General features: G+C 36.2%; 2 protein-coding genes across 3 annotated transcripts; one reads left to right on the plus strand and one right to left on the minus strand.

The window, feature by feature from the left end:
- LOC135691803 (uncharacterized) lies at positions 1 to 22,391 on the plus strand. Its single transcript, XM_065209779.2, has 21 exons — positions 1 to 174; positions 1,034 to 1,090; positions 1,861 to 1,947; positions 3,435 to 3,595; positions 4,466 to 4,544; positions 4,786 to 4,845; positions 11,334 to 11,519; positions 12,125 to 12,321; positions 12,772 to 12,904; positions 13,381 to 13,518; positions 14,002 to 14,080; positions 14,665 to 14,780; positions 15,093 to 15,217; positions 15,853 to 15,994; positions 16,824 to 16,874; positions 17,306 to 17,434; positions 18,216 to 18,416; positions 19,018 to 19,188; positions 19,549 to 19,749; positions 20,629 to 20,852; positions 21,500 to 22,391. Exons 1-21 carry the CDS (start codon positions 124 to 126, stop codon positions 21,513 to 21,515), a joined length of 2,604 nt encoding a protein of 867 aa, XP_065065851.2. The 5' UTR covers positions 1 to 123; the 3' UTR covers positions 21,516 to 22,391.
- On the minus strand, positions 4,914 to 6,633 carry LOC135691808 (uncharacterized). 2 transcript variants are annotated; one of them, XM_089112090.1, is made up of 3 exons: positions 6,474 to 6,633; positions 5,686 to 6,065; positions 4,914 to 5,640 (listed from the first exon to the last, which is right to left on the minus strand). In XM_089112090.1, the coding sequence occupies exons 1-3, from the start codon at positions 6,535 to 6,537 to the stop codon at positions 5,032 to 5,034; spliced, it is 1,053 nt and encodes a 350-aa protein (XP_088968216.1). In that variant the 5' UTR covers positions 6,538 to 6,633; the 3' UTR covers positions 4,914 to 5,031. The 2 variants fall into 2 exon arrangements, with proteins under 2 accessions (XP_088968216.1, XP_065065858.2); XM_065209786.2 differs by having other exon boundaries at positions 4,914 to 6,065.
- Positions 22,392 to 22,456: the final 65 nt, after the last annotated feature.

Genomic DNA, 22,456 nt, shown 5'->3' on the forward strand with positions numbered 1-22,456 from the left:
CTGCTAATTTTTCGGTTACCTAATCTGTACACGATCGTTTGGTACAAACTCTGAAGACCAATTCGAATGCTTGTGTGCTGAAACTAGCTGAATATCTAATATTTCATCCAATCGCTGAAGGAAATGGTAAAGCCACATATCAAAGACGAGTCAGCATCGGTTGCTCTAGTCCAGGTTCGTCCTTTTTGCATTTCTAGCCTTGGGTTCCTGGCAATCCCCCATGAAAAATAGTGACTAGCAAACGAACCGTTTTTGCTCGGGATTGAACTTAATAGATATGGAAATAGATAATCAATATACCTAACGCTCTGGACATTAAATCTATACAAATTTTCAGACAGAGCAAGCAAATGTCTATTGTTCTAGGAATCATAGAGCTAAAGAACCACTCCCTTTGAATTTTTGCGAGTATTTATCATGTTAAAAGTCTGAATTTAAGCAAAATATTGTGTTCGTAGCCTAAACTGTATTCTTACATTCAATATCTACAAATGGTGTTGGGTGTTACATCAAAGAGTGGGTTGGTTGTCTAGTTTGCATTTTATTAAATGAGATTTGAAAAGTATAGGCTTTACGCGTTGATATTGGCTTGTTGCTAAAATATAAAAATGTTTTAAGCAAGAACATTATTTAAAGGGGGGCTCAGCCTGGAGCAAGAATATGACTTTAGTAAGCAAGCCATTTCCAGTCATTCTCATTATTATCAGTCTAGTCAGATTAGGTATACCATTTCGTTTATTTGTACAGCTCAAACCATTAAATGCAAACAGGAACTCATTGCATCCTATTAGCCCCCCTCCCCATGTATTTGACATTTTTGCGTCATAACTAAATAGTAAAAATACTAAAAATATTATATACCATTGAGTGTAACTGAAATTAAATCAAAGCCTTTATGTTTCTACTTGGATAGGGTCATAAAAAATTTACCAAACAAAACTAGAATAGTGTAATATTGCTAATAATTGCTACTCAAATTGAATTTTTAAATTGAAATGAATTAATCGCTGCTGATATCAAAATTTTATTCTAGTCTCGACTGAACCAGCTACAGCAAGATCTTGACCTTGAACGTGAAACGAGGATAAAGGTAAGGCATTTGAACGCAATTATTTATGTTAGGAATGGTAAGTTTGATTTTTCTAAACTAGTAATAGTGATGATACCCCATTGCCACCACCTTCACCTACCATTGTAGCCGCGTAGGAGAATGCCTCGTTTATTTGAGTTTTGGCGGGACTTTTTTTGAAACAGCATACTTTTACGTGATATGCTTGAAGAATGCATTGCCTTCTCAAGTTTGGAGTCTAGCCTGGACTAGCTGCGCTTTTCTGAAAAGATGACGCTTTCTTCATTAAACAAGCGTCCAATGTCGTTAAAAGGTAGGAAGGGTCCAGTCCATCCTAGGAAATCTTTGGGACCTTCCATTGCTGAATTGCTTCAAGCTGTTCGTTGCATGCATGTTATTTCTGGACGGACCTGATTCTGATAAGTTAAAAAATGTTGGAGCAAAATTATTTGTCTGTTGCATGCTCTAGGCGACTGCTGTTTAGTTTTGAAGATGTTAATTAATGGAGGGTACTCGCTGCAATGTTAAATTTCTGCAAAGTAAAATATATTGTGCCTCATATTTGGACCACAACAGTCTTCTTCCTCTTTCGTTTCACACAATTTTCTCTGTTTATGTTTTTTTAATTTCATGATAAAAATTTATTTAGTTGGTCAGCGTTTAGAATTCTAGAAATAGCTTAGATTTGCACCTAGCCAAATACTGTTGCTATAGCTTGTAGATAGTTGAAAGCAACCCTGTTTATATTTTTTTTCGCCCATGCCTTTACAATTTAAAGTCTACTATTTCAGGTTGAGAGAAGATGTTTGGAATTGGAGCATGAGCTGAGTATTGTATGTGAACAGCTTGATGAAAGTGGTGGAGCTACAGCTTTATTGGTATTTGTGAAAAATTTTTCTATTTATGTCAGTTTTCAACAGTCTTCAAAAAGTCCATGTAAATAAACAGGAGATATCATATTGAATGGTTAATAGGCATATGTGAGCAATTGTGGCTCAAAAATTCACTCGATTTAAGAATTTTCAAATTGGGGATTATTGGAGTTGATGAAGTCTTGTAATGTATTAAGTCTAGTAAAGCTCTTTTTAAAAGTTGGTCATTCACAGGGAAACATAAACTAGGGACCTGACATGCAATCTGCTGGTCTAGTAGTTTTAAATATAAATTTGCTTTATATAGTCCCTTTATCTCGCCTTTTTCAATTTATGTGTTAAAAAATCCTCATCAACAAATTTGCCAATTAGAACAAAGCAGTCAAAAGGTGATAATGCCCTTAATCTCTTCTTGTAAGGCAACCATGCTCGGTACCAAAGTGGAAAGGGCAAACCTGATGTTGTGAACAACATTTTGTCATTAGTGCATTGCATTAAAGTCCAGACTGTTTCCAAAGTTTTGAAAAAATTTATTGACAGAAAACATTTGTGATAAAAAACTGTTCTCAATTTAATATTTTACAGGGGTCTTTGCCCACATACACCAATGAAATATGTTTGCAAAAGGGGCAATTTTTTGTATACAGTTTATTTTTAAATAGTCAATTAAATTGTTTTTGGGGGTAATTCATATTAGACTTTATTAAATGTGAATTACTTTTACTGATTGCTCTTCTCTTGCATGATGTAACTTTTACTGACAATTTTTAGTTAGAAATTAAGAGTGAGTGAGTGCTTGGTGTTAAAGGCATTGAGTCATGGTAAAAAGGAAGCGTGTACCCAAATTGCAAAAATTGCTGAGTCATTATGATAGCTTCGCTAATCTGATTGGTTGTCAAGAAAACTGCACATACGATGTTGTAAGTGCTCTTTGTTCCGCCTTTTCTAAAGGTTCTTTTATCTTGCTCTCTAAAAAAGATTTCAAAACTTCTTCCCCCATTTGTACCTTTCAAATGCCACAAAGGCTTTTCAAATGCCTTTCGCTTTCGACAAATCACATCCCTGATCGCTGATCACATGAAAACAAACTTATCACATGGAAACAGATAAACCCCCTATGGAGAACCAATATTTACCATGACTCAATGCCTTTAAGTAAAAGGTTTTAACTCAACAATTAACTTAATAGAGTATGATTAATTTAATTTATTTACAGCAGGATTATTACAGATATAGGTAATTGAAGAAGCATTGCAGGATTGTAGCATCCTTATTCCTTATTTCTATAACATATGCTCTTATATTTTTTCATTGTAACTGCACTTTCATTTGTAGCAAAAATGTTAGAGCATTGCCACAGTCCTTATATTCATGTTTTATATATCTGTCCATAAAACAACAAGCTTAGTTATAAATTTGTTTCTAGAAGGATTATTGATAACACAGCCACAAAATTGCTCGTTATTAAAAACCCTTTTATATTATTCCCTAAGCAATGTAAACGGCAAGAGGAGGAAATTCTCAAGCTTCGCAGAAGTCTGGAGGATGCTGCCAGACAGCAAGATGATGCTATTAGTGTTTCCAAAATGAGGCACAGTCAAGAAATGAGATCATTGCAAGATGAAATTGATGGTTTGAAAAAGATCAGAATTAGGTATGTTGCTTTATCAAAATGATCTTATGGAAAATCAAGAGAAAATCTTCTGTAGGAAATCTAATTGTCATAAACATGTTGAAAATTCTTAAAATTATTCTCCTAGAAAACAAAAAATTAACCCAATCAGGGGCCAGAGGTTATTCCACAGGGAAGATGTGTTCCCCCCAATAAGGGGGGAGATCACAAGATCACAGATAATTTAAGATAGACTATGTAAAGAAGTGTTGTTGTAATGAGGTTTTCTTGTGGTCCTGCACATTTTCTCAAGTTGAAATGCTTCATTTTATTTTTAAAATGTTCTTGGTCGCAAACAATGCAATTGTTTCTTGTTCTTGATCTCCAGTCCTCCCCATTTTTTTAATCTGGTGCCACCTTTATGCAAGAAAATAATTGAATTTAGATTTATTTCAATTTCATTTCTTTAGGGGCAAATCCCTTCTAACTAATTTTTTGGCACCCACTTATGAATTAAAGCAACCAACATTTTACTAGTGAAACAATATTTTATTCAAAGATATTATTTCACCTGGGGTTGTTCAAGAGCTTTTGGTTGCTTGTAGAAAGTTAGAAATTTACATGACCATTGCTAATGTGATGTAACTGCAAACACATTGGAGGTGAGGGTTTCATCAGTATTTTTGTTACCTCCACTTTCAAAGTATTTTATTGTACAACTCAATTTTTTATCTTGGCTTTCTCAACTCCAAAAATAGCCTCAACCTTAAATTGATAAATTTACGAAAGGCAACAGAAATAAATTTCATTTAGAGTTTCTTGGGTGCATCCCTGTCTACTGTAAAGTGTTACCAAACCCAAACAACTCATTCCAATTTTCACTTTAATTCAATATATAACACATTTTTGTAGACTTGACAGTGAAAAGACTGAAGTCACATTGATGTGTGATCAAATAGCAGATGAACTTGATGACACCAAAAGAAGTCTTGTGAGTTTACTAAATGTTAAACTATTTATTGCCAGGCATCCCAAACATTTGACAAGAATGATCAAAATTACCAAGGCCAAGTTTATTATCAGCATTGCCTGATGATTATGGGTCAAGAATTAATGCTAAAGTTATTTACTCTGGATGCATAATGCTTTTCAATGTTAACAACTGAAAATTTTCTATTTCACTAAGCAGTTTGTAAACTGTATGCAAATGCATTATTTTCAACTACTTTTAGGCATCATTCGAGCAGAAAGCTGGCCTATTTGAAGAAAAATACAATGAAGAACACCTAAAGGTAACTTTCAAGAATTTTCAAAACAATCTCCTCTGCCCATCAGAAAGAATGCAGAAGGAAAACAAGTCTTTTATTCATGCTTCATAAAATGAAAATTAAATGTGCTAAAGTAAACTTGGAATTCAAGTAAACAGTAACAAATAAAAGGAATTGTAATATCAGTCCAAGCTGAGGTACAAGTTGAATTTAAGCTTCAGTCCATGGGGCATCTTCTGATTCTTCCTCAGAGTCTTCAGCTGGGGCATCTGATTCTTCCTCAGAGTCTTCAGCTGGGATATCTGATTCTTCCTCAGAGTCTTCAGCTGGGGTATCTGATTCTTCCTCAGAGTCTTCAGCTGGGGTATCTGATTCTTCCTCAGAGTCTTCAGCTGGGGCTTCTGACTCGTTATCAGCTGCATCTTCAGCTGGGGTGTCTTCATCCTCCTCAACTGCATCTTCAGCTGGGGTGTCTTCTGCCTCCTCAGTTTTGTCTTCAGCTGGGGTGTCTTCTGCCTCCTCAGTTTTGTCTTCAGCTGGGGCATCTTCAGCTGGGGTGTCTTCAGATTTGTCCTCAGTTGTGTCTTCAGCTGGGGTGTCTTCAGATTTGTCCTCAGTTTTGTCTTCAGATGTCTCCTCAGTTTTGTCTTCAGCTGGGGTGTCTTCAGATTTGTCCTCAGTTTTGTCTTCAGATGTCTCCTCAGTTTTATCTTCTACTGGGGCATCCTCAGTTTTGGGGGCATCTTCTGATTTCTCCTCAGTTGTGTCTTCAGCTGGGGCATCTTCTGAAGTCTCTTCAGCTGGGGCGTCTTCTGAAGCCTCTACAGACTCATCTTCATCTTCAGCTGGGGCGTCTTCTGAAGCCTCTACAGACTCATCTTCATCTTCAGCTGGGGCATCTTCAGAAGTGTCATCAGACTCTTCTTCAACTGGGGCATCTTCTGAAGTCTCCTCTGGGCTCTCCTCATCAGACTCATCATTTTCAGTCTCGTCGGAGTCCTCTTCTGGCTCATCAGCTTCATCTTCAGCATCAGTTGGGTCTTCTACGAAGTCTTGGAATTCTTCGTCTTCTGGAAGAGCATCCTCGAGGTCGTCTTCGGCTTCCTCGGGTTCATCTTTTACTTCGTCGGTAATGCTGTCGGTTTCATCCTGTTGCACGGGGGTAGCAACGGCAGTTTCATCAGCGACCTGGTTTTCAACGGGATCAGCCTCGACCTTCTCGGTTTCAACGGCAGTTTTATCCTCTGAAACGAAAACCAAACTCGATTAAAATCTCATCTAAGGTCTTAGCAAATCGAGACTCTGACAACTACAAACAATCATGCCAAAGCTGTCTTTTTATGGGGATGGTCACATCTTCCGCTTTGAATCAAACAGACGGGCATGCTTCTACCACGCCATGACGGAATGTGCGGGCTACGCCCTGATACAAAGTCGAGTTTCGGTTTTGAAGAACTGCCTAGCAGAACATTTTCTAAAAGCTTGAGTAATAACATAACAACATAACACCATAGTGAATCTTTTAGAAGTTGCAACGCTCTACGCAGCCTAGTCCTAACAAACAGATTCCTAATTGGTGAGTCGGTTAGTTCAGCAAAGGCAAAAGACTGTCCTTAACATTCCTGATTCTGTATATCCATAAAGTCACTTACCGGCTACAGGTGCACCGAAAGCCAGACATGCGAAGGCAAGAACGAGAACCAATGTGATCTTCATCTTGATTTTAAATTCGTTTTGAAACTTGAGGAGACTTGTAACACTTCAAACACTCTCGCAGCTATCGCTGAATTTCTGTCGACTTTCGAATCCAGCTGTGGGTTTTATACCGATCACAATGTGATTTGCATGATAATGACCGCCTCTGCATTTTTATTGTATGAATTAATTATCTGCGTCATTTTAGACGGGGGACTTGCACGTTTTGGACGCACTTCTTCCTCTTTCTTAATTGCTAGAAGTGACACGTAATCATTTTTCTTCTTGACTTGGAATGTTTAAGATGAAAAACTGCGAGGAAACGAAAGGGGAAGATTTTTGATAGAGGAAAGAAGCAAAATTGCGGCTTCAAAACATATTTTTGGCTTTACGATTATCCTAAACGAAAATCATATATAAGCACCCTCAAATCCTCATGCTCAACCCCTTGAATAATTGATAACACAACACACATAAACTCTTACGAGATCTCATCAATTTCGACCTTGATAGCACAGTTTCAAAGTTTATCTTGGATGTTTTTCAATAGATTTGTTATGCGTAGTTTTCGCTTCTATTAACTAGCAGTTTATATGGAAACATCTAAGAAACTTCGTTTCCATCGAGTGTTAAGCAACGTCAGTACTGGAAAATTCATAATGGAAAAATCATAGTGGAAAATTCATAGTGGAAATAACAACATTTTTGAAACGTTTTCCTGCTATATTATACTCCGCTTAAAGTCACACTTCTGGTTACAGTCACATAAAATTTGATCCAAATATGCAAAACTCTCAGTTTACAGTCGCACTCAGTTTACAGTCACAACACAAGTTTTCAAGCAACATTTTATGTGACTATAGCCGAAGTTCAGGCACCGCGCAGCCATTGCGCTAGCAGGGGCTATAGCCCCCCACTTTTTTGCAACAGTAGGCTAGAAAGGTTTTTGCAAGATTTACTTTTAAGCAACATTGGATAGTATACCTCTACATAGTGGCAGTTCTTCTTAACTGGGAACCCTTTTTGTTCACTTTCTCGGTGATTTTATCTATTTTTATAGCTATTGACATCTTCTCTGAACTAGATTGTTTATAAAACCTCAGTAGAAATAAGCAAATATTCAAGTATCTAGGCCGAGATGGCCCTTAACTGCTTACAGTACTACAGCGAATTGCAATTTTACTATTTTTAAACTACGCATCAATAAACCACATAGTGTACTCATTCTTCGTACACAAAAAACCCTCCCACATTTTCAGCCCTCCTACATTTAGACTGGTGCGCGGTCCCTGCCGGAGTTTACTGCATTTTCGACCCAAATGCGAAGTTCAGCTCCCCTTCGACATAGAACAGAAATTTTGATAAGCAATAATGCTAAATGTGAAAAGAATTTATGATTCCCTTTACTTAAGTCCCCTTGATACCCAACCCCCCGTTAGAAACATAACTTGTTTACTCCAACTCAAATCCAGTTTTTCCATCATACAAATTCGATTTCAATACGCTTTTAGTGTCCTTTTATGATATTTCCTTCATCGCAGTTCAATTGTGCAACCAAGTGCGACAATTAGTTCAATAGATCTTTTTTCCTTTTGTTCTTTCATGGAACACTGGAGAATACGATCGCATTCCGTTGAAACAAAAACTCGAAAACCTCTGAATTACCGCCTTAGTGGACTTAACCCAACAGCACGAATTCAGTTTAGACCCTTCTCATATTATTCTGGACTAACAAGAAGCAAATTAAAAAGTCTTATCAGTGCATTTAGGCCCTAAAATATAGGAAATTGTTTTATGCCAAGGTTTTTCGAGAACCCACGTAGCTTTTTATATATGTAGTTCTGTTCCAGACCGATATGACCTTATGAACCAATGTGACCCGAGAGTCATATCGGTCCAGACCAATATGGCACCAGGGTCATATCGGTCCAGGGAGTATCACATTGGTCTGGGCAAGAAATTTTTCTAAATGTTGAATTTTTCTAATCCAAATTCCACGAATCTAAATGTGTAAAAGCTTGTTTTACTTTCAAAATATGTTTTGGACTAAGCCAAAAATTTAGCTTATTTTAGATTTATCTGGATAATTCTCCAAATTGACTGAATATTCGAATTTTTTAAGCAGCTGTTTCGTTTGTTATTCCTCTGCTTTAATTGGTTCTAAGGAAGCACCTTTTTGTCGATCATTTCCTTTCAGTTTCTTATTCGCTCTTTTTTCGCTGCTTCAAAGATGCACGCACAGTAAGCTTCGATGCGAGGAGAAGGCGTGAACTATTCGTTACTCTATTCTCTTGGTATTTTTCATGAAATCTGCTCTACTTCATTGAAACATTTATTATGCGAAACCAACAAAAAACATCGCTTTTGCCTTGTTTCTGTTAGATGGCCTGCATCGACAACTCCTATAAATTGGGAAAAACATATTTGATGATCAAAGAATTCAAAGATTTGATGTCACATGTCTTTCCAAGGTTTATCCCCTTCCCCCCCGCCCTTCAAGGTCCATTTAGGTTTAACGAGTTGAAACACGTTGTTGCAATAGCAATTACCTTTCTCTCAATGTGGCAGGTTACCATGTTTACAGGCCTAATGTTTCTCCCTCTTTATTCTCGAAACCCATAAAGCTTTGATTGAGTTGTGTTATTACCGTCTTGTAAATGCTCTGGGAATCAAACTTGAAATTAATTTGCTTTTTAGCCTTTTAACGACACCACTCCGAAGTGCAATTATGTAATTTGAAATGCTTTTTTACAAGGATATTAACACTTCTCTGGTATAGGTTCTACCAGCACAGCAATTCATTGACCTCGAATTGTTAGAAAATTAGAAGTTGTGACAGACTTCTATAAATCTCCAAATTTGCAGAAGAATCTTTCTCCAAAATAAAAAAAAATTTCCCAATTTGAATTTATGCCCATGATCTTAAAGGCATTGAGTCATGGTAAATACGTGTTCTCCGCGGGGGGTTTGTCTGTTTCCATGTGATCAGACATTCTTTGTCGAAAGCGAAAGGCATTTGAAAAGCCTTTGTGGCATTTGAAAGGTACAAATGGGGGAAGAAGTTTTGAAATCTTTTGTAGAGAGCAAGAGAAAAGAGAGAGAAAGAAAGAACCTTTAGAAACGGCGGAACAAAGAGCACTTACAACATCGTATTTGCAGTTTGCTTGACAGCCAATCAGATTAGCGAACCTATCATAATGACTCAGCAATTTTTGCAATTTAGGTATGCGCTTCCTATTTACCATGACTCAATACCTTTAAAACTGATAACGGCAAACTATGGCACTGTTGGCAACAACGAAAAACGCCAAAAAAATCGTTCGAAATTTTGAAGAGATATAAATAAGTTGATATAAAGGTAAAAAGGGTCATTTTCGTTTTGTATTATGCTGGAATTTGTATATGTTGGGCCAGAAAAAAGTGTATGTCATCTTTCCTAACCATTTCTATTTGATCTATTCGACCTTCTCTAACCAGAATTGTCAACCTAGAAAAATGTTTGGGGTTAGATATTAGTAGCAATTGTGATTGAAGGGGAAAAGACAAAGTTACAAGGTCCATTCCAGCCTAAGGGCCAGATAAGAACAGCTTAGTTATGGATCTGGCCATGGCAATAAGATACGCCCTCCTGAGAAACAGGCATTGTGCTTCGTCAGCTTCCCAGACACGAAGCCAACACTGAAAGGATGGCTTGTCCATGGGCTCCGACACAGGAAGAAAAGTGGGAGGGGACAAGGAAAAATTTTGCACCCACAAGAAAAGATTTTGGAAAGAACTTTATTGTTTTGCAAGAAGGGGGTCATGGCCCCCGGCCCTCCCTTCGTCGGAGGTCCTGTTGTCAGCTGAGCAAAGTGCAGGATTTCCTGGCTTGAGGCAAACACATTACGTAGCAGTATTGAAAACCTTCAAAACTCACTACCTTGCGTTGTATAAAGAATTTTTGTAATGAAATTTTTTTTAATACGGATTCTTTACTCTTCCTTCGCTGACGATGAGAAACGAAATTGGCAAGAGAAGTTTTGTTTTCTATTATCTATTTCACAGAATAAATCAAAACTGTAGAAAGTAGCTAAGCCATAGCACCAAGTGCAATGGAGCTTGATAATCTTTTTCGCTTGAAAGTAAGCTTGCGAGATTTGAACTCCAAAACTTTTAAAAAGTCTTCAAACTGCAGTGACATCAAAGTTTGTTTTTTCGAAATGAAGGAAGGCGAGATTGCACTCTCGTTTTGTAGCTTGGTGTCTTTGCTGGGGACATGTATCTTGCTTTGGTCATTCAACGCAGGCTGAAGCATACCAGCAGTTGCAGCAACTTGATATAACATTTCGAGGACTGTTGCACTGTCGATATTGGTTTTCACCATAAATCACTGACGTTGTTAAGACTGATTCTTTTTCGCCTTTTTTAAGACGCTTTTTAAGGTTTTAGACACAAGCATGTTTAACCCTGAAATTTTTGGAACAGCAAAGAGGGGCAGCGTTTATTTGTTTGGTGGGCAAAGCCTCCCGTTTCCCTTCTTGGCTTCTTGCCTGGGAGTTCCTTGTGATAGCTTTAAAGTTTGACAGTTCTTTTTTTATAAGAAATGAACGTTCATATACGTAAATAATTATGTATACAGCTGTTAGGAAATAGCTAATAAATTTTCTAAACCTTTAAAATTATTTGCATACGTGTTTAGTCATCAATTCATCTCCCCGCACTGTAAATTGCTAATTGACATCACTTGGTTCCAGAGCCTTATTTTTTGTAAGGTGATGATATGTATCAGGATTCGATTTATCTGGACCTGATAGAATGAAATATTGCTATAACCATAGGCACAAGCATTTGAGCGATCTGCAACACAGCTAGAGTCACTGAAGAACAAACTGACGGAAGAAAATGCAGACGTGAAGGAAAAGCTGGCCGTGCTGGATAGGAACTGTTCTGATCTTACAAAGACTAACAAGAATCTTGAAGCAGATTTGATGGAACAGAAGTCAACACTAAAAATTGTTACTAAGGTAATTAAAAATCATGTGTGCTTCTTGAAGCCCAATGTGACTCTTTAACACAAAACAGGCTTCTTGTGCTAGAAATAAGTGCAGATGTGTTATTACTTTCATGTAGTGTGTTGTGTTGCACTGCTGGCCCTTAAAAGCATTCGTACGTTTCAAAGCGGTGGATGCAAGGCCTACTGATTCCAAAAAGAGAACTGCAGAATGAATACACATTTTAATCAATGTCGGGTGTGGAGTTTAGTTATCCTAACATGCCGTAAATCTTCATGTAGGGCCTATCATACTGTTTTGCAGTGAACGTCATATTTGCCTCTTTAATTCAGAATGAACTCCTTATAGCTATTACGTATTGTGAATATCGTAAAATCTCTTTAAGTAAAGGCTACTTTCGAGGAATGAGAGATCAATTTCAAATTTTGAAATCTAGGTAAGAAGCTGCTATTGCACAGCAAAACACATCAAAAACAGCAAAAATATTTTTTGGGCAATGATTTCATTCTTAGATTCTGTTGACATACTGAAAAATAATTTCGATGCACTTTAGCTATATGCATTGTCCAGCCTATTTTGATTAAATCTACAAGCGAAGTTTTCTGTTTTTTCTTCAGGCAAGAGATGATTTTATCGATAAGTACGAAGACATCAAAGTTGAGTTCACATCAATTCAAAATGCCCTGGAAGATGAACAGGAAGCTCACGTAGAGGCCAAAAGGAGGCTGACCGACGTTACTAATAATTATGACCATCTCAAGCACTTGTATGAAGTCGAGGCTCTACAGAAGATTGAAGAATTAGAAGATGCAAAGTAAGTTAACGTTCCTATAAAAGTTTTTCCTTAAAACATATTAAACTTATTTACGGGTGCATTTATAAGTTGTACAGAATGATTGTATAGCATATTCGATTAAGGAGACAAGTTTCTATTCCTGTGTTACAAAAAGCATAATCATTTTGACAAGAAGCCTTTGCGGAAAAGTAAGATAGCGATCTAAGAAAAGGGAGGCATTGGGCCAGGCCGATTATACAGAATCTGCTCACATGAAAGTTTCGCAGCAAAATGATCAGCCACACGTCTCTATCCCTGATCCCATGCAGTGTCTATCGTGGCAAGATATTGAATAGCACCTTTGATCTACATTTAGTTTTTTTGATGTTGCAAATGTACGCTTTATCCTTTAAAATGTTTCAGAATTCCAGAAGAAAATGTTATCCTCTCAAAAATTTATTCGTGGACCCTTGTCTGATTTTATCCTAGGAGGAAGCTGGCAATTCGAGTAAGGGAGGTTGAAGATACAATAAATGAACTTCAAGGGAAGCTGCCTGGTCTAGAGAAGGCAAAAGCCAGACTTTCTGCAGAGAATGCTGAGCTTACTGATGAGCTTGAAAGGGTAAGAGCTGCTAGATTCTAAATCCTATAGGGAAAAGCCTTTTTCTTGAGCTCAAGTATCTGACGCATGGCAAAGATCTCTTTACATTCGCCAGACGGTGTAAAGCCAGAACTTTGATCATGGTATATAAAGACGATGCAAAGTACCTATGTACTGCTTTTTTGTGGGATGGCACAACTTAGTTTCGTTAAGTTGTTTTGATTTTGAGACTACTCCACATGCAACTTCACAACCTGTGGAACTCAAATTTAGACTTTGCAATTTTTCAATTAACAGATTTTTGTGTCATCGTCAACTTTTTCTGTAGCTTTCTTGGGAGCTTACCCTCTATAGCCTTCTTTCACATTAAATCAATTTTGTTATAAGATCTTTTCAAACCTGGCGATGTGTCTTTCATACTTTTTGCCAGTGCGTGGTAGCAATCAGATTTTCTTTTAGCAGTTTTTTTGCATCTTTTACGTTTGAAACTTTTTTAGACACACGGAGATCTCAATATTGCAGAAAAGGCTTGCAAGAAAATGGACCATGAATTGCACGATTTGAGGGGCAAACACGAACTGATCGTTATGGAGTTTCAGAACGGAGAGAAGCTGTGGAAGGAAACTTCTGCACAGGTAGTTATCATAGGGAGTAATTTCTAAGATGCATAACTTTGTGTAGCAATAATCTTTAGTCACGTTAAAAAAGTTAGATTGTGTAATAACGGAAAGTGAGATAATTAAATATGAAATATCCTGTGAGTAAAGGTTTTGTAACATTTTCCATGCTTTTGTGCTATCTATTTAAAAAAAATTAATCTTGATATTTACTACTTTAAGTGGTTTCATACTATATAAATAATGGTACCCACAGTTAATTAGATATATTCATTAAAGGTTTGACTTTGGATCACTTTTTGAAGTTGCTTCAAGAAAACATTGAAAACATATTTGCAATGTTATTGATAAACAGAAACGTAAAAGAATAGTGCATTAGACTTTGAGAAGCTTCCAATCAAGATGTTATTGGTTTGTTTTACCTCCCAATACTTAGATCTTAGACAGACTTTGTAAGTTTTTATAGGAAAGGCTTTTGAAGGAATTTCACTGTCGTTTTAGCTCAATAAAACAAGACAAAAGCATGAAGATGCTTGCGCTGAGCTGGAAATATTGAAAAGAGAAAACAAGAAACTACGTGGTATGTTACTCTTTCTTGCTTCCTTTGTACCCCCCTCCCCCCCCCCGTTTTCAGATTAAAGAGGTAAAGCTGGTACAATCTGCTATGTTGCTTACTTGATTCTCTTACTTACTTGCATCTTTGCACCTAACAGTCAACCCCCTCCCCATTCCCTGCTCCTTCTGATTTTGCTTCTTCGTTATTGTGAAAATGTATGAACAGTAAAGGATTAGAATAGACCTAAAATATTATTGAAATAGCTGATTCCATGGTCTTGAATGATTGAAAGGGGGGCGGGGTGAGTTTTATCATTTCAACTTCTTTTTTTACAGGACACATATTGATAACAGCATTTTTATGTTGAAATTTACATCCTGTATAAAGATTCGTTATATTATTATTATATTATTATATTAATATTATTATTATTATTTTCATTTCACGCTTATCAAGAGATATTTCAATTTTCCTTTGCATTTTGTATGGTTTCAATCCTTAAGTGATTGCTTTTTGGCTTTGTGGCCCAAATGATTGCTTTTTTGGGCTTGTGGCCCAAGCCCTTTTGCATGAGCATCAGTAGTTAATTTTTTGCTTTCACTGTCTAGATGATCTTGAGTCACTGAAGGAGGAAATCATTGTCGAAACTGCCAAGATTAAAGAGCTTGATGCTGCTAAAAGAAGAGTTGAAATTGAATACGAGGCAGTTACTGCAATCTTGGAGGTTTGTCCATGAACTAATGTCATTCTCCAAACAACATGAGCTTCTTTCAATCGATTTCTGTTCAGTGAGCTAGTATTCACTGAATTTCCTTTTAAAAGTTCAGATTTTATAGGAATCATCACAATAAATTAAGTCCTTGAAGAAACCTAAATAAGCTGCTAATTATTACTTTTTTGCTTGAATTTATTTTGGCTTAATGATACGCTTGAATTTCGACTTTCATGTGTGCTTTGCTGTATTTTGAAAGCGTTTGAAACAAACTGCACAAGAAAAATGACATTGTTAAATGTGTTTTGATAATTGTTTGTTTAGGAGCTTGAGATCACGGTGGATGAGGAGAAAATGAATACCCAGCGGTCAATTGCTGAATTGAATTTGATTATTAATGAACTTGAAGAGAAACTTGGCAAAAGAGATGAGGAACTTGATAGCATTAGGTGAGTTCTATTGCTCCCCAAACTAGTTCAGCTGCAATCTTTGAAGGAAACACTAGGGATACAGCGAGATTTATGTTAAAGATTCGATGATGCCCGGATTTCACTATTGTCTCGTTCATTCTGCTCTACTGCTAAGTTTTATCCACCCTCCCCTCGTCTAACATCATATACCACCTATAAAATTATAGAATCTATGCAAGTTAGTTTTCCCCCGGAAATCATATAGTATTACAATTCAGCAACATTATTATGGATTTATGTGGAAAAGTGTTATAATTTGATTAAGGTTTTAAAGAGTCTTGGTGATTTTTCTAGTCAAACTTTGAAAAATTTGGCCATACTTTGATCGTTGATTCTCGATGGAAATTTCAACAAACAATCACAAATACATGGTTTTTGACAAAAAGTTAATCACATTTTCTCGAATAATTGGCCCCCATGAATGGGCGGTCCTTTGAAGTTAGCACTCTTGATTGGCATCAATGGCATCAAGTTTTAGATGCTGGGTTTATTCGTGAGAGGTATACCGTAGCAATATACCTCTTATATCATTTCAATTTTCATGCTTACGCAATTCACCTCTTATTTCCTGTGAACGTAAAAAATCCATGTTGTCTGTTATTTTTTTACTCTAGGAGGGTTATGCAACTGCAGCTCAATGATTTAGGCGAAAAGCTTGAGAATGAAGTTCGCAACAAGTCAGAGCAGGCCCGTCAAAGGAAGAAGTATGAAGATCTCTCTATTGATCTCGAAGGTCAAGTCGATCGCCTCAATGCTGTATGTTCTATTAAAATTCCTTATTTCACAATTACATTAGGATTGACTTCAATTTTTTACTATTCGAGAAGAATTTATACTTTGAGTACGAAGCAATTTTGATGGGGCATTAATTCCCTTGTATCTCCGTTGCTTCATTTATACCAATTCCTCTGCGATATAATGCTAAATTATTTTTAATATTGCTTAGTGAAGTTTGATTTCCTTCTTTTCCCATTGACTGGTCTAAGATTCCTTTAGAAACCTGTTGTAGATTGTCTTGTACCTTCAGACTCTCTAGATTTCAAATACTTTTTGAAAGTAACTTAAATAGTTCTATTATTGAAAAGATCTTCAATCTTTAAAAAAGTCCTTCATCTCTATTTCCTTTGAAATAACAATGTTCGCTCCTTAAATCTTATTTTATTCCTATTTACTGATCAATGCACAATATCTTGTCGAAATATTTCTAGCGTTCTTTTTTTCTTCCTTGATGATATATTCTTTTGTTGAACATTTGTCTATGTTAATCCTTTCATGCTAAGCATTATTTCTTCCTCTGAACTAAGTTATTTTTACTGTAATCGTGATTAAAGTAATGATATATCTTAGTATTTTTGTTATAATTTGATAGTTTTTATTTCATTGTTGCTCTAACTCTTCCTTCTTCTGTCCTCTCTGGCACCTCATACTGTCACGCTAATTTCCATCAACCTTGGTGTCATTCTCTTTGCTCAAATCGTCACTATTCATCTATCATATTATACCATTTGCCATTCGCTGCTGGAATGTGAGCTTCTTATGCGAAAATTGCAATTAATTGATTTTGTCATTAATGTTTTTGCTTTAGACGAATGCAGATCTTGTGAGAATAAATAAAAAGATATCGCAAGACTTGAAGGTTTGTTAAGCTTAATGAATTAATGTTTTTTGGCACATTTTGATTGAAAGATTATTTAATTTAGCTTAATAACTAGAAACATTTTACTTTGTTCATTTAGAATTCTACTTTTTCAGCTATATTACCATGTATTTTCCAAATAAAATGCTGATTTAAGGAAATTTTGGTATTTATTTTTCACTTCTATTCAATTTTTATAAGCGAATTATGGTGTCATTAAGACTTGTTACCCTAGCCAACCATAATTGGAAACCCTTTGCGCCAAACTCTCCGGGTAGCAATGACACTGCAACATTGTAAGATCACCAGTTCATAACACACAAATCTTAGACTCATGCCAGTCACCTAGACAAATCGTTTCTCAGCATGAAGTAATTCCGTTTGCAAAAGATCATCCTTATGATTAAGTTTCTGACATTGTTTTTTCATAGGACTTTGAGATGCGATATGACGATGAGAGACTTAGCCATGACAATACCATGCAGTCTTGCCAAAGAGCAGAGAAGAAGCTGAAAGAAGCTACAAAAGCACTTAACGATGCCAAGCTTGACCTTGAACAGGTATACCTCAGGAGATGGTCCTTTGTATTTTTGGATACCATCAAGAATTATTTTCCATCTCAAGAACACATTTTTGTAGTTAATGTTTTTTAATTATATCAATAGCTTTTCTCATACATTCTAATAGCTTAGCTTATCAATACAATGCAAATGATGCACGAAGCTAAGCGCCTGTCAAAATATAGGAAAGAGTTAATGCAGTAAAGAAAGACGAAGTGAAAGGAACAAGATAAGAAAAGCAAAAATACAGTTAAAAAATTTATAATACAGTGATGAAATATTCTGAAAAAATATTAATATTTGAATGGTTTAGAAGAAAGAGTATTTCCGCTCTTATTCGCCAATTTATCTTTGATCTGTGCGTGCATGTTCTTTTTAAGTGAGTTTAAGTGTTCTCTTTAATCTACCTTACGCAATATTTATAACTGCTAGATGTTACCCTGAATTAGTCTACCTTCACTATTGTAAAAACGAGCATTAAATTATTTCTGCAAATCAAGTCATATTCACATTAACATTAACATTATCCAAAAGCTACACAACTGTCACATTAAAATTATCCTTGAATTACTAGAGCTCTTGTTGATCTTTAATCATTCATCTTTCATTAGTAGATCCTATGAAAGAAACGACAAGGATGTATAAGCTTTATGCTCCTCTTCCTTCCTTCTATGAAATGCCATATGCCTAACAGAGTTTTCGGTGATTTTCATCCCTTAATTTCTTAGTTGTCTCCAGCTTTTAGAAATTACATTTCTCTACGCTGACTTTGTTTTCCCAGGCTGAACGTATGCGGAAAGTGGCACAAACGGAGGTGGACGAATTGACCGCGCGTTCAGAGCTTTTGCAAGCGAAGAACACAGAGATGACGTTCTCCAAGCAGAAAGTGGAGAAGGATCTGAACTCACTCAAGATTGACTTCGAAGATGCTGAAGACCGTGCCAAACTTGCAGAGGAGAAGGCTAAAAGGATTTTAGGAGAGGTTCGTAACATTTCTCTCTAACAGTGTCTTTTAATGCGAAAAGTGCCAGATTTGGGATTTAACCACCTACATGAAAGCACGATTTGTATTGTTGAAGTCCCCATTAGCCATAATTGGAGCCCTAATTTTCAAGAGATATGTTTTAAAATGCTCTTTGCAACAACTGAAAATTTAGTATTCGCTCTTTTTTTGGAAGAAATAATGACCCATTATCTTAAATACTTCCGACAAATATAAGATAAAGACCTTGTTAAATGAAAACTCTTATTGCTATTCTTATTATTCAAGAATAAAACTGTATGGTTGCCAAAGATTTCAAACCTTTTATTGACACAACTATGGTCATAACTAGAAACAACTAGATGTGGTCACAACTAGAAACAACATTTGGCTATTCTTCAGAAAACGATTAAAAGAATTTTCATGAAATTGCTCTTGATTTTTTTTAAATTTTAAATTAACAGTTTCTGAGTTTTTGAGCGCGATGTTGATTTCACTTCAGCTTGCAGCTAACATCTCATTTTCATGATCATCCATTTATAATTGTCTATTTCGTTACGTTAGCATTCATTTTTTGTTATTGATTTTAAATGCTTTATAGTTCGATAAGCTCAACCTGGAGATGAAACAAGTGCAGGACCAAGCAGCAATAGCCGAAGTAGCAAGGGAGAGTAGTGAAAGGCAGGTCAGAGAGCTGCAAAGACACATCGACGAGATGGAGAGAGTTGGTGTAAGGCAACTGAAAAACGAAATAAGGCTTCTAGAACGCAAGGTAAACTGTTCACTTTGTTATTCCTCGTTTTCTCCAACGAATCCTTGTTCTTTATTTTTTATAGGTTGCTCTCTATAGGCAAGATACTTGCGAATTCAGGATCATTAATACAAAAATTTATCTTTCTGCTTTTAATTTGCAATAGACAATTTCAAAGCTATTTAGCCTACAGGAAACTAAAATGCTCGGTTTTATGTGTTGGAACACACTCATCATCTTTCATACTCAGTACCTCCCCTAAATTCGAAACTGAAATATTTCTCATAATGAAACATAATGCGGCCAAAGAATTATCTTGGTTTTAAAAGTCCCGTGACTTTCATCCCTCTGATCAAGCTACCAATATAAATTTGTTACCAGATATTTGAAGTCGAAGAGCAGCTTGGAGAAGAGCGTCGAAGTCTTGAAGAAATGCGAAAGCTGCTTTCAAAGGCCGAGAAGCGGAACCGTGCACTGGAAAGTGTCCTTGAAGACGAGCGAAAAGCCTCTGAGATTCTGCATGTCAGGAATGAAGGACTTAATGCTAAATTGAAGAAAATGAGAGAAGCTGTTGAGACATCGGTGAGTCTCAATCAAATCTTGATAAAGTTTATATTTTATAATTTCATATTTGTTAATTTACTTTTTCTTTATCGTACATATCTAGCATTGTCTTTTTCTATTAAATTCTTCCTTTGTCTCTCATATTTTTCATTTCTATCCATATTAAGGATTTAATCTGATTCTTGTGACTTGCTTCAAAATTTGCCTTTAATCCCTACCAGGTAACATATAATTGTTTGCGAAACTTAGATTTATGTTTAGTAAAAGCAAATAAAGTAAGATGTATAGTGATCAAGAAGGAAAGCAATTAACAGCCGAGACATATTCAGCTAGCCATAACTTCTTGTTTCCTTCTGCTTCTTCTTCGTTATATTCTTCTTGCTGTTCCCTCTTCTATCCATTCTTGCTCCTTTTTCTTCTTCTTCGCCGCTTCGTCTGTTTCGTCTTCTTCTTTGTCTGCTTCGTCTCCTTTATCCACTTATTCGTCTTCTTCTTCCACTTATTCGTTTTCTTCTTCCACTTATTCGTTTTCTTCTTCCACTTATTCGTCTTCTTCTTCCACTTATTCGTCTTTATCTTCCACTTATTCGTTTTCTTCTTCCACTTATTCGTTTTCTTCTTCCACTTATTCGTTTTCTTCTTCCACTTATTTGTTTTATTCTCCTGCTTCTTCGTTTATTTCGTCTTCTTCTTCCACTTCTTCGTCTTCTTCTTCCATTTATTCGTTTTCTTCTCCTGCTTCTTCGTTTATTTCGTCTTCTTCTTCCACTTCTTCGTCTTCTTCTTCCACTTCTTGGATATTTGCCTTCTTCAGATATAGCAAATTATGCTTCGGTAAATGCACTTATGATAAAAATTACTAAATTTAACCTAGTTCTTTTCATTGTTTTTTTGCAGGAGACAGAAATCGCCTCGTTGGTTGCCAAGTACCGCAAGTGTCAAGCAGAGCTAGAGGATGCCGAGGACCGAGCAGATGTTGCTCATTCTGCCCTGTTAATGAGAACAAAGACCCCCAAATCAGGTAGATCACGTGCAATGACACCAGTGCCAAGATCCCGTGCAAGGTCTCGCGCTCTTTCTCCAGAACCGCGAGACTATAGAGATTATGAATCATCTGAAAGGTAAGTCTTTATCCTAAGCATCATGTTTGTGCTTATTTTTTCTTAGAAATCCCTCTTCATTAACTAGTAGAATAAGACAAGCTCTTTTCTATCTTTATCTAACCCTCATCCTCTTTTGTTCTCCAAAGTCACTAATGTTTAGCTGATCAGAGTAGCCCAGTTTTACTTCCTCTGAGTTCTACATGGCTACGATCGATTCATTTCTTTCTAAACATCGTACATGATTTTAAAAGATAGGGAATTTTCAAAGGAACATGTCCCTTGGTTAATTTTCCATGTGCGAGAGTTTATAATTCATAATGACAATCAGTAATATAGATTCAATATGGACATTATTGGAAGTTAACGCAAAGATGCTGTCCATAAGCCATCTGTTTATGTCTTGGTTGAGCTGATACTGGTTTACTGTTAACTTGTTCTGTAAAGTGTTCCAAATTGTAGGGCTGAAACAATTTTAGTTTTTATGTAGCAAAGGAGATTCTCTTCAAGACACAAGAAAGATTATCTGTGTTCGTAACTTTAATTTCAGAATATTTGTTGCGCCTATTTCTCTTTTCCCATTTTTGCTTTTCTTTTGAAATTATTTTCAGATCTTGCTTCACTTAATAAACACACATAAGCAACAACTATTGCCTCTTACTTTGTAGTGACGATGGAATTTAAAGCATCCATAGATGTAGAGAGGCCTTGATTGATCCGTGTTCACTTGGCTTTGAATATTAAGGTATTAATAATTTATTGTATATTTAATAGGTTTTCAACAAACTTAATGTTCCCTCTAAAGAGAGCTCTTGAAAATGAAAAACACCCACATATGGAAACACTCTTTGCAATGCTGCCGTGTTCTTTATTTTTTTATATTATCTGAGCACAAATGTTTTCATCTTTTCAAGCCTGCACTCTTTGGTATTCTTTAAAGTTCACATTGAAGTGCACAAAATCCTAGTGAAAATTTTCATAGGCAATTTTTTGTTTTTTATTTAGCTTAATCTTAATGGATGCCATGAGAACTAGCCCTTGACATCACATGGTCGCGCGTTAAAGATTATTAAACTGAATCTGTTAACGGACAAGATCACGCCTGTTCTACAACAGGAAAATTTTTGACAAAATACTCATCGATTCCATTTGAAACATTTCCCACATGCAATAAACCTCGACTTATCAAGAAATTATCTCCCATGACGAGAATTTCACATCCTTGATAACCCCCGTACGCCATTTGTTGGTACAACTTGGTTATATGAATAATCATTTTTATTTTTCTCCTCTAACGATTGGTAAAATGTTAGCAGTTCGTTGGTGTGGATTGTCAATATTTGTCGTAAATTTTATGTAAAACGACAAAGTTTCCTGTTTGCTGCCCCTCTTTTCTTGTAGATGTAAGGGTGTGTTTGTGATAACTTTCCCATGGACGCATAAGCGGTAAAAATTTACACTGTGTGTTCTTGAACAGTCAATTTTATTTGATTTGGTAAATCCTTGTGTGGTGTGTTTTATAAATTCAGTTCAATCGCTATAATTTATTTTTCGCTTTTATGTGGAATTCTTTCTTTTTCTTTTCCTAACACAGCAAGTGACAAAACTTTTCAAGGGCAAACCCT

Source organism: Rhopilema esculentum, chromosome 13, assembly GCF_057945365.1.
Source record: "Rhopilema esculentum isolate cy_ngs chromosome 13, ASM5794536v1, whole genome shotgun sequence".
Taxonomy (NCBI): domain Eukaryota; kingdom Metazoa; phylum Cnidaria; class Scyphozoa; order Rhizostomeae; family Rhizostomatidae; genus Rhopilema; species Rhopilema esculentum.

Coding starts and splice junctions, on each gene's coding strand:
- LOC135691808 (XM_065209786.2), bottom strand. CDS start 6,537: ATGAAGATCACATTGGTTCTCGTTCTTGCCTTCGCATGTCTGGCTTTC. Junction 6,066..6,473: donor TTTCGGTGCACCTGTAGCCG/GTAAGTGACTTT, acceptor TTTTCGTTTCAG/AGGATAAAACTGCCGTTGAA.
- LOC135691803 (XM_065209779.2), top strand. CDS start 124: ATGGTAAAGCCACATATCAAAGACGAGTCAGCATCGGTTGCTCTAGTC. Junction 1,091..1,860: donor AACGTGAAACGAGGATAAAG/GTAAGGCATTTG, acceptor CTACTATTTCAG/GTTGAGAGAAGATGTTTGGA. Junction 12,322..12,771: donor GAAGAATTAGAAGATGCAAA/GTAAGTTAACGT, acceptor ATTTTATCCTAG/GAGGAAGCTGGCAATTCGAG.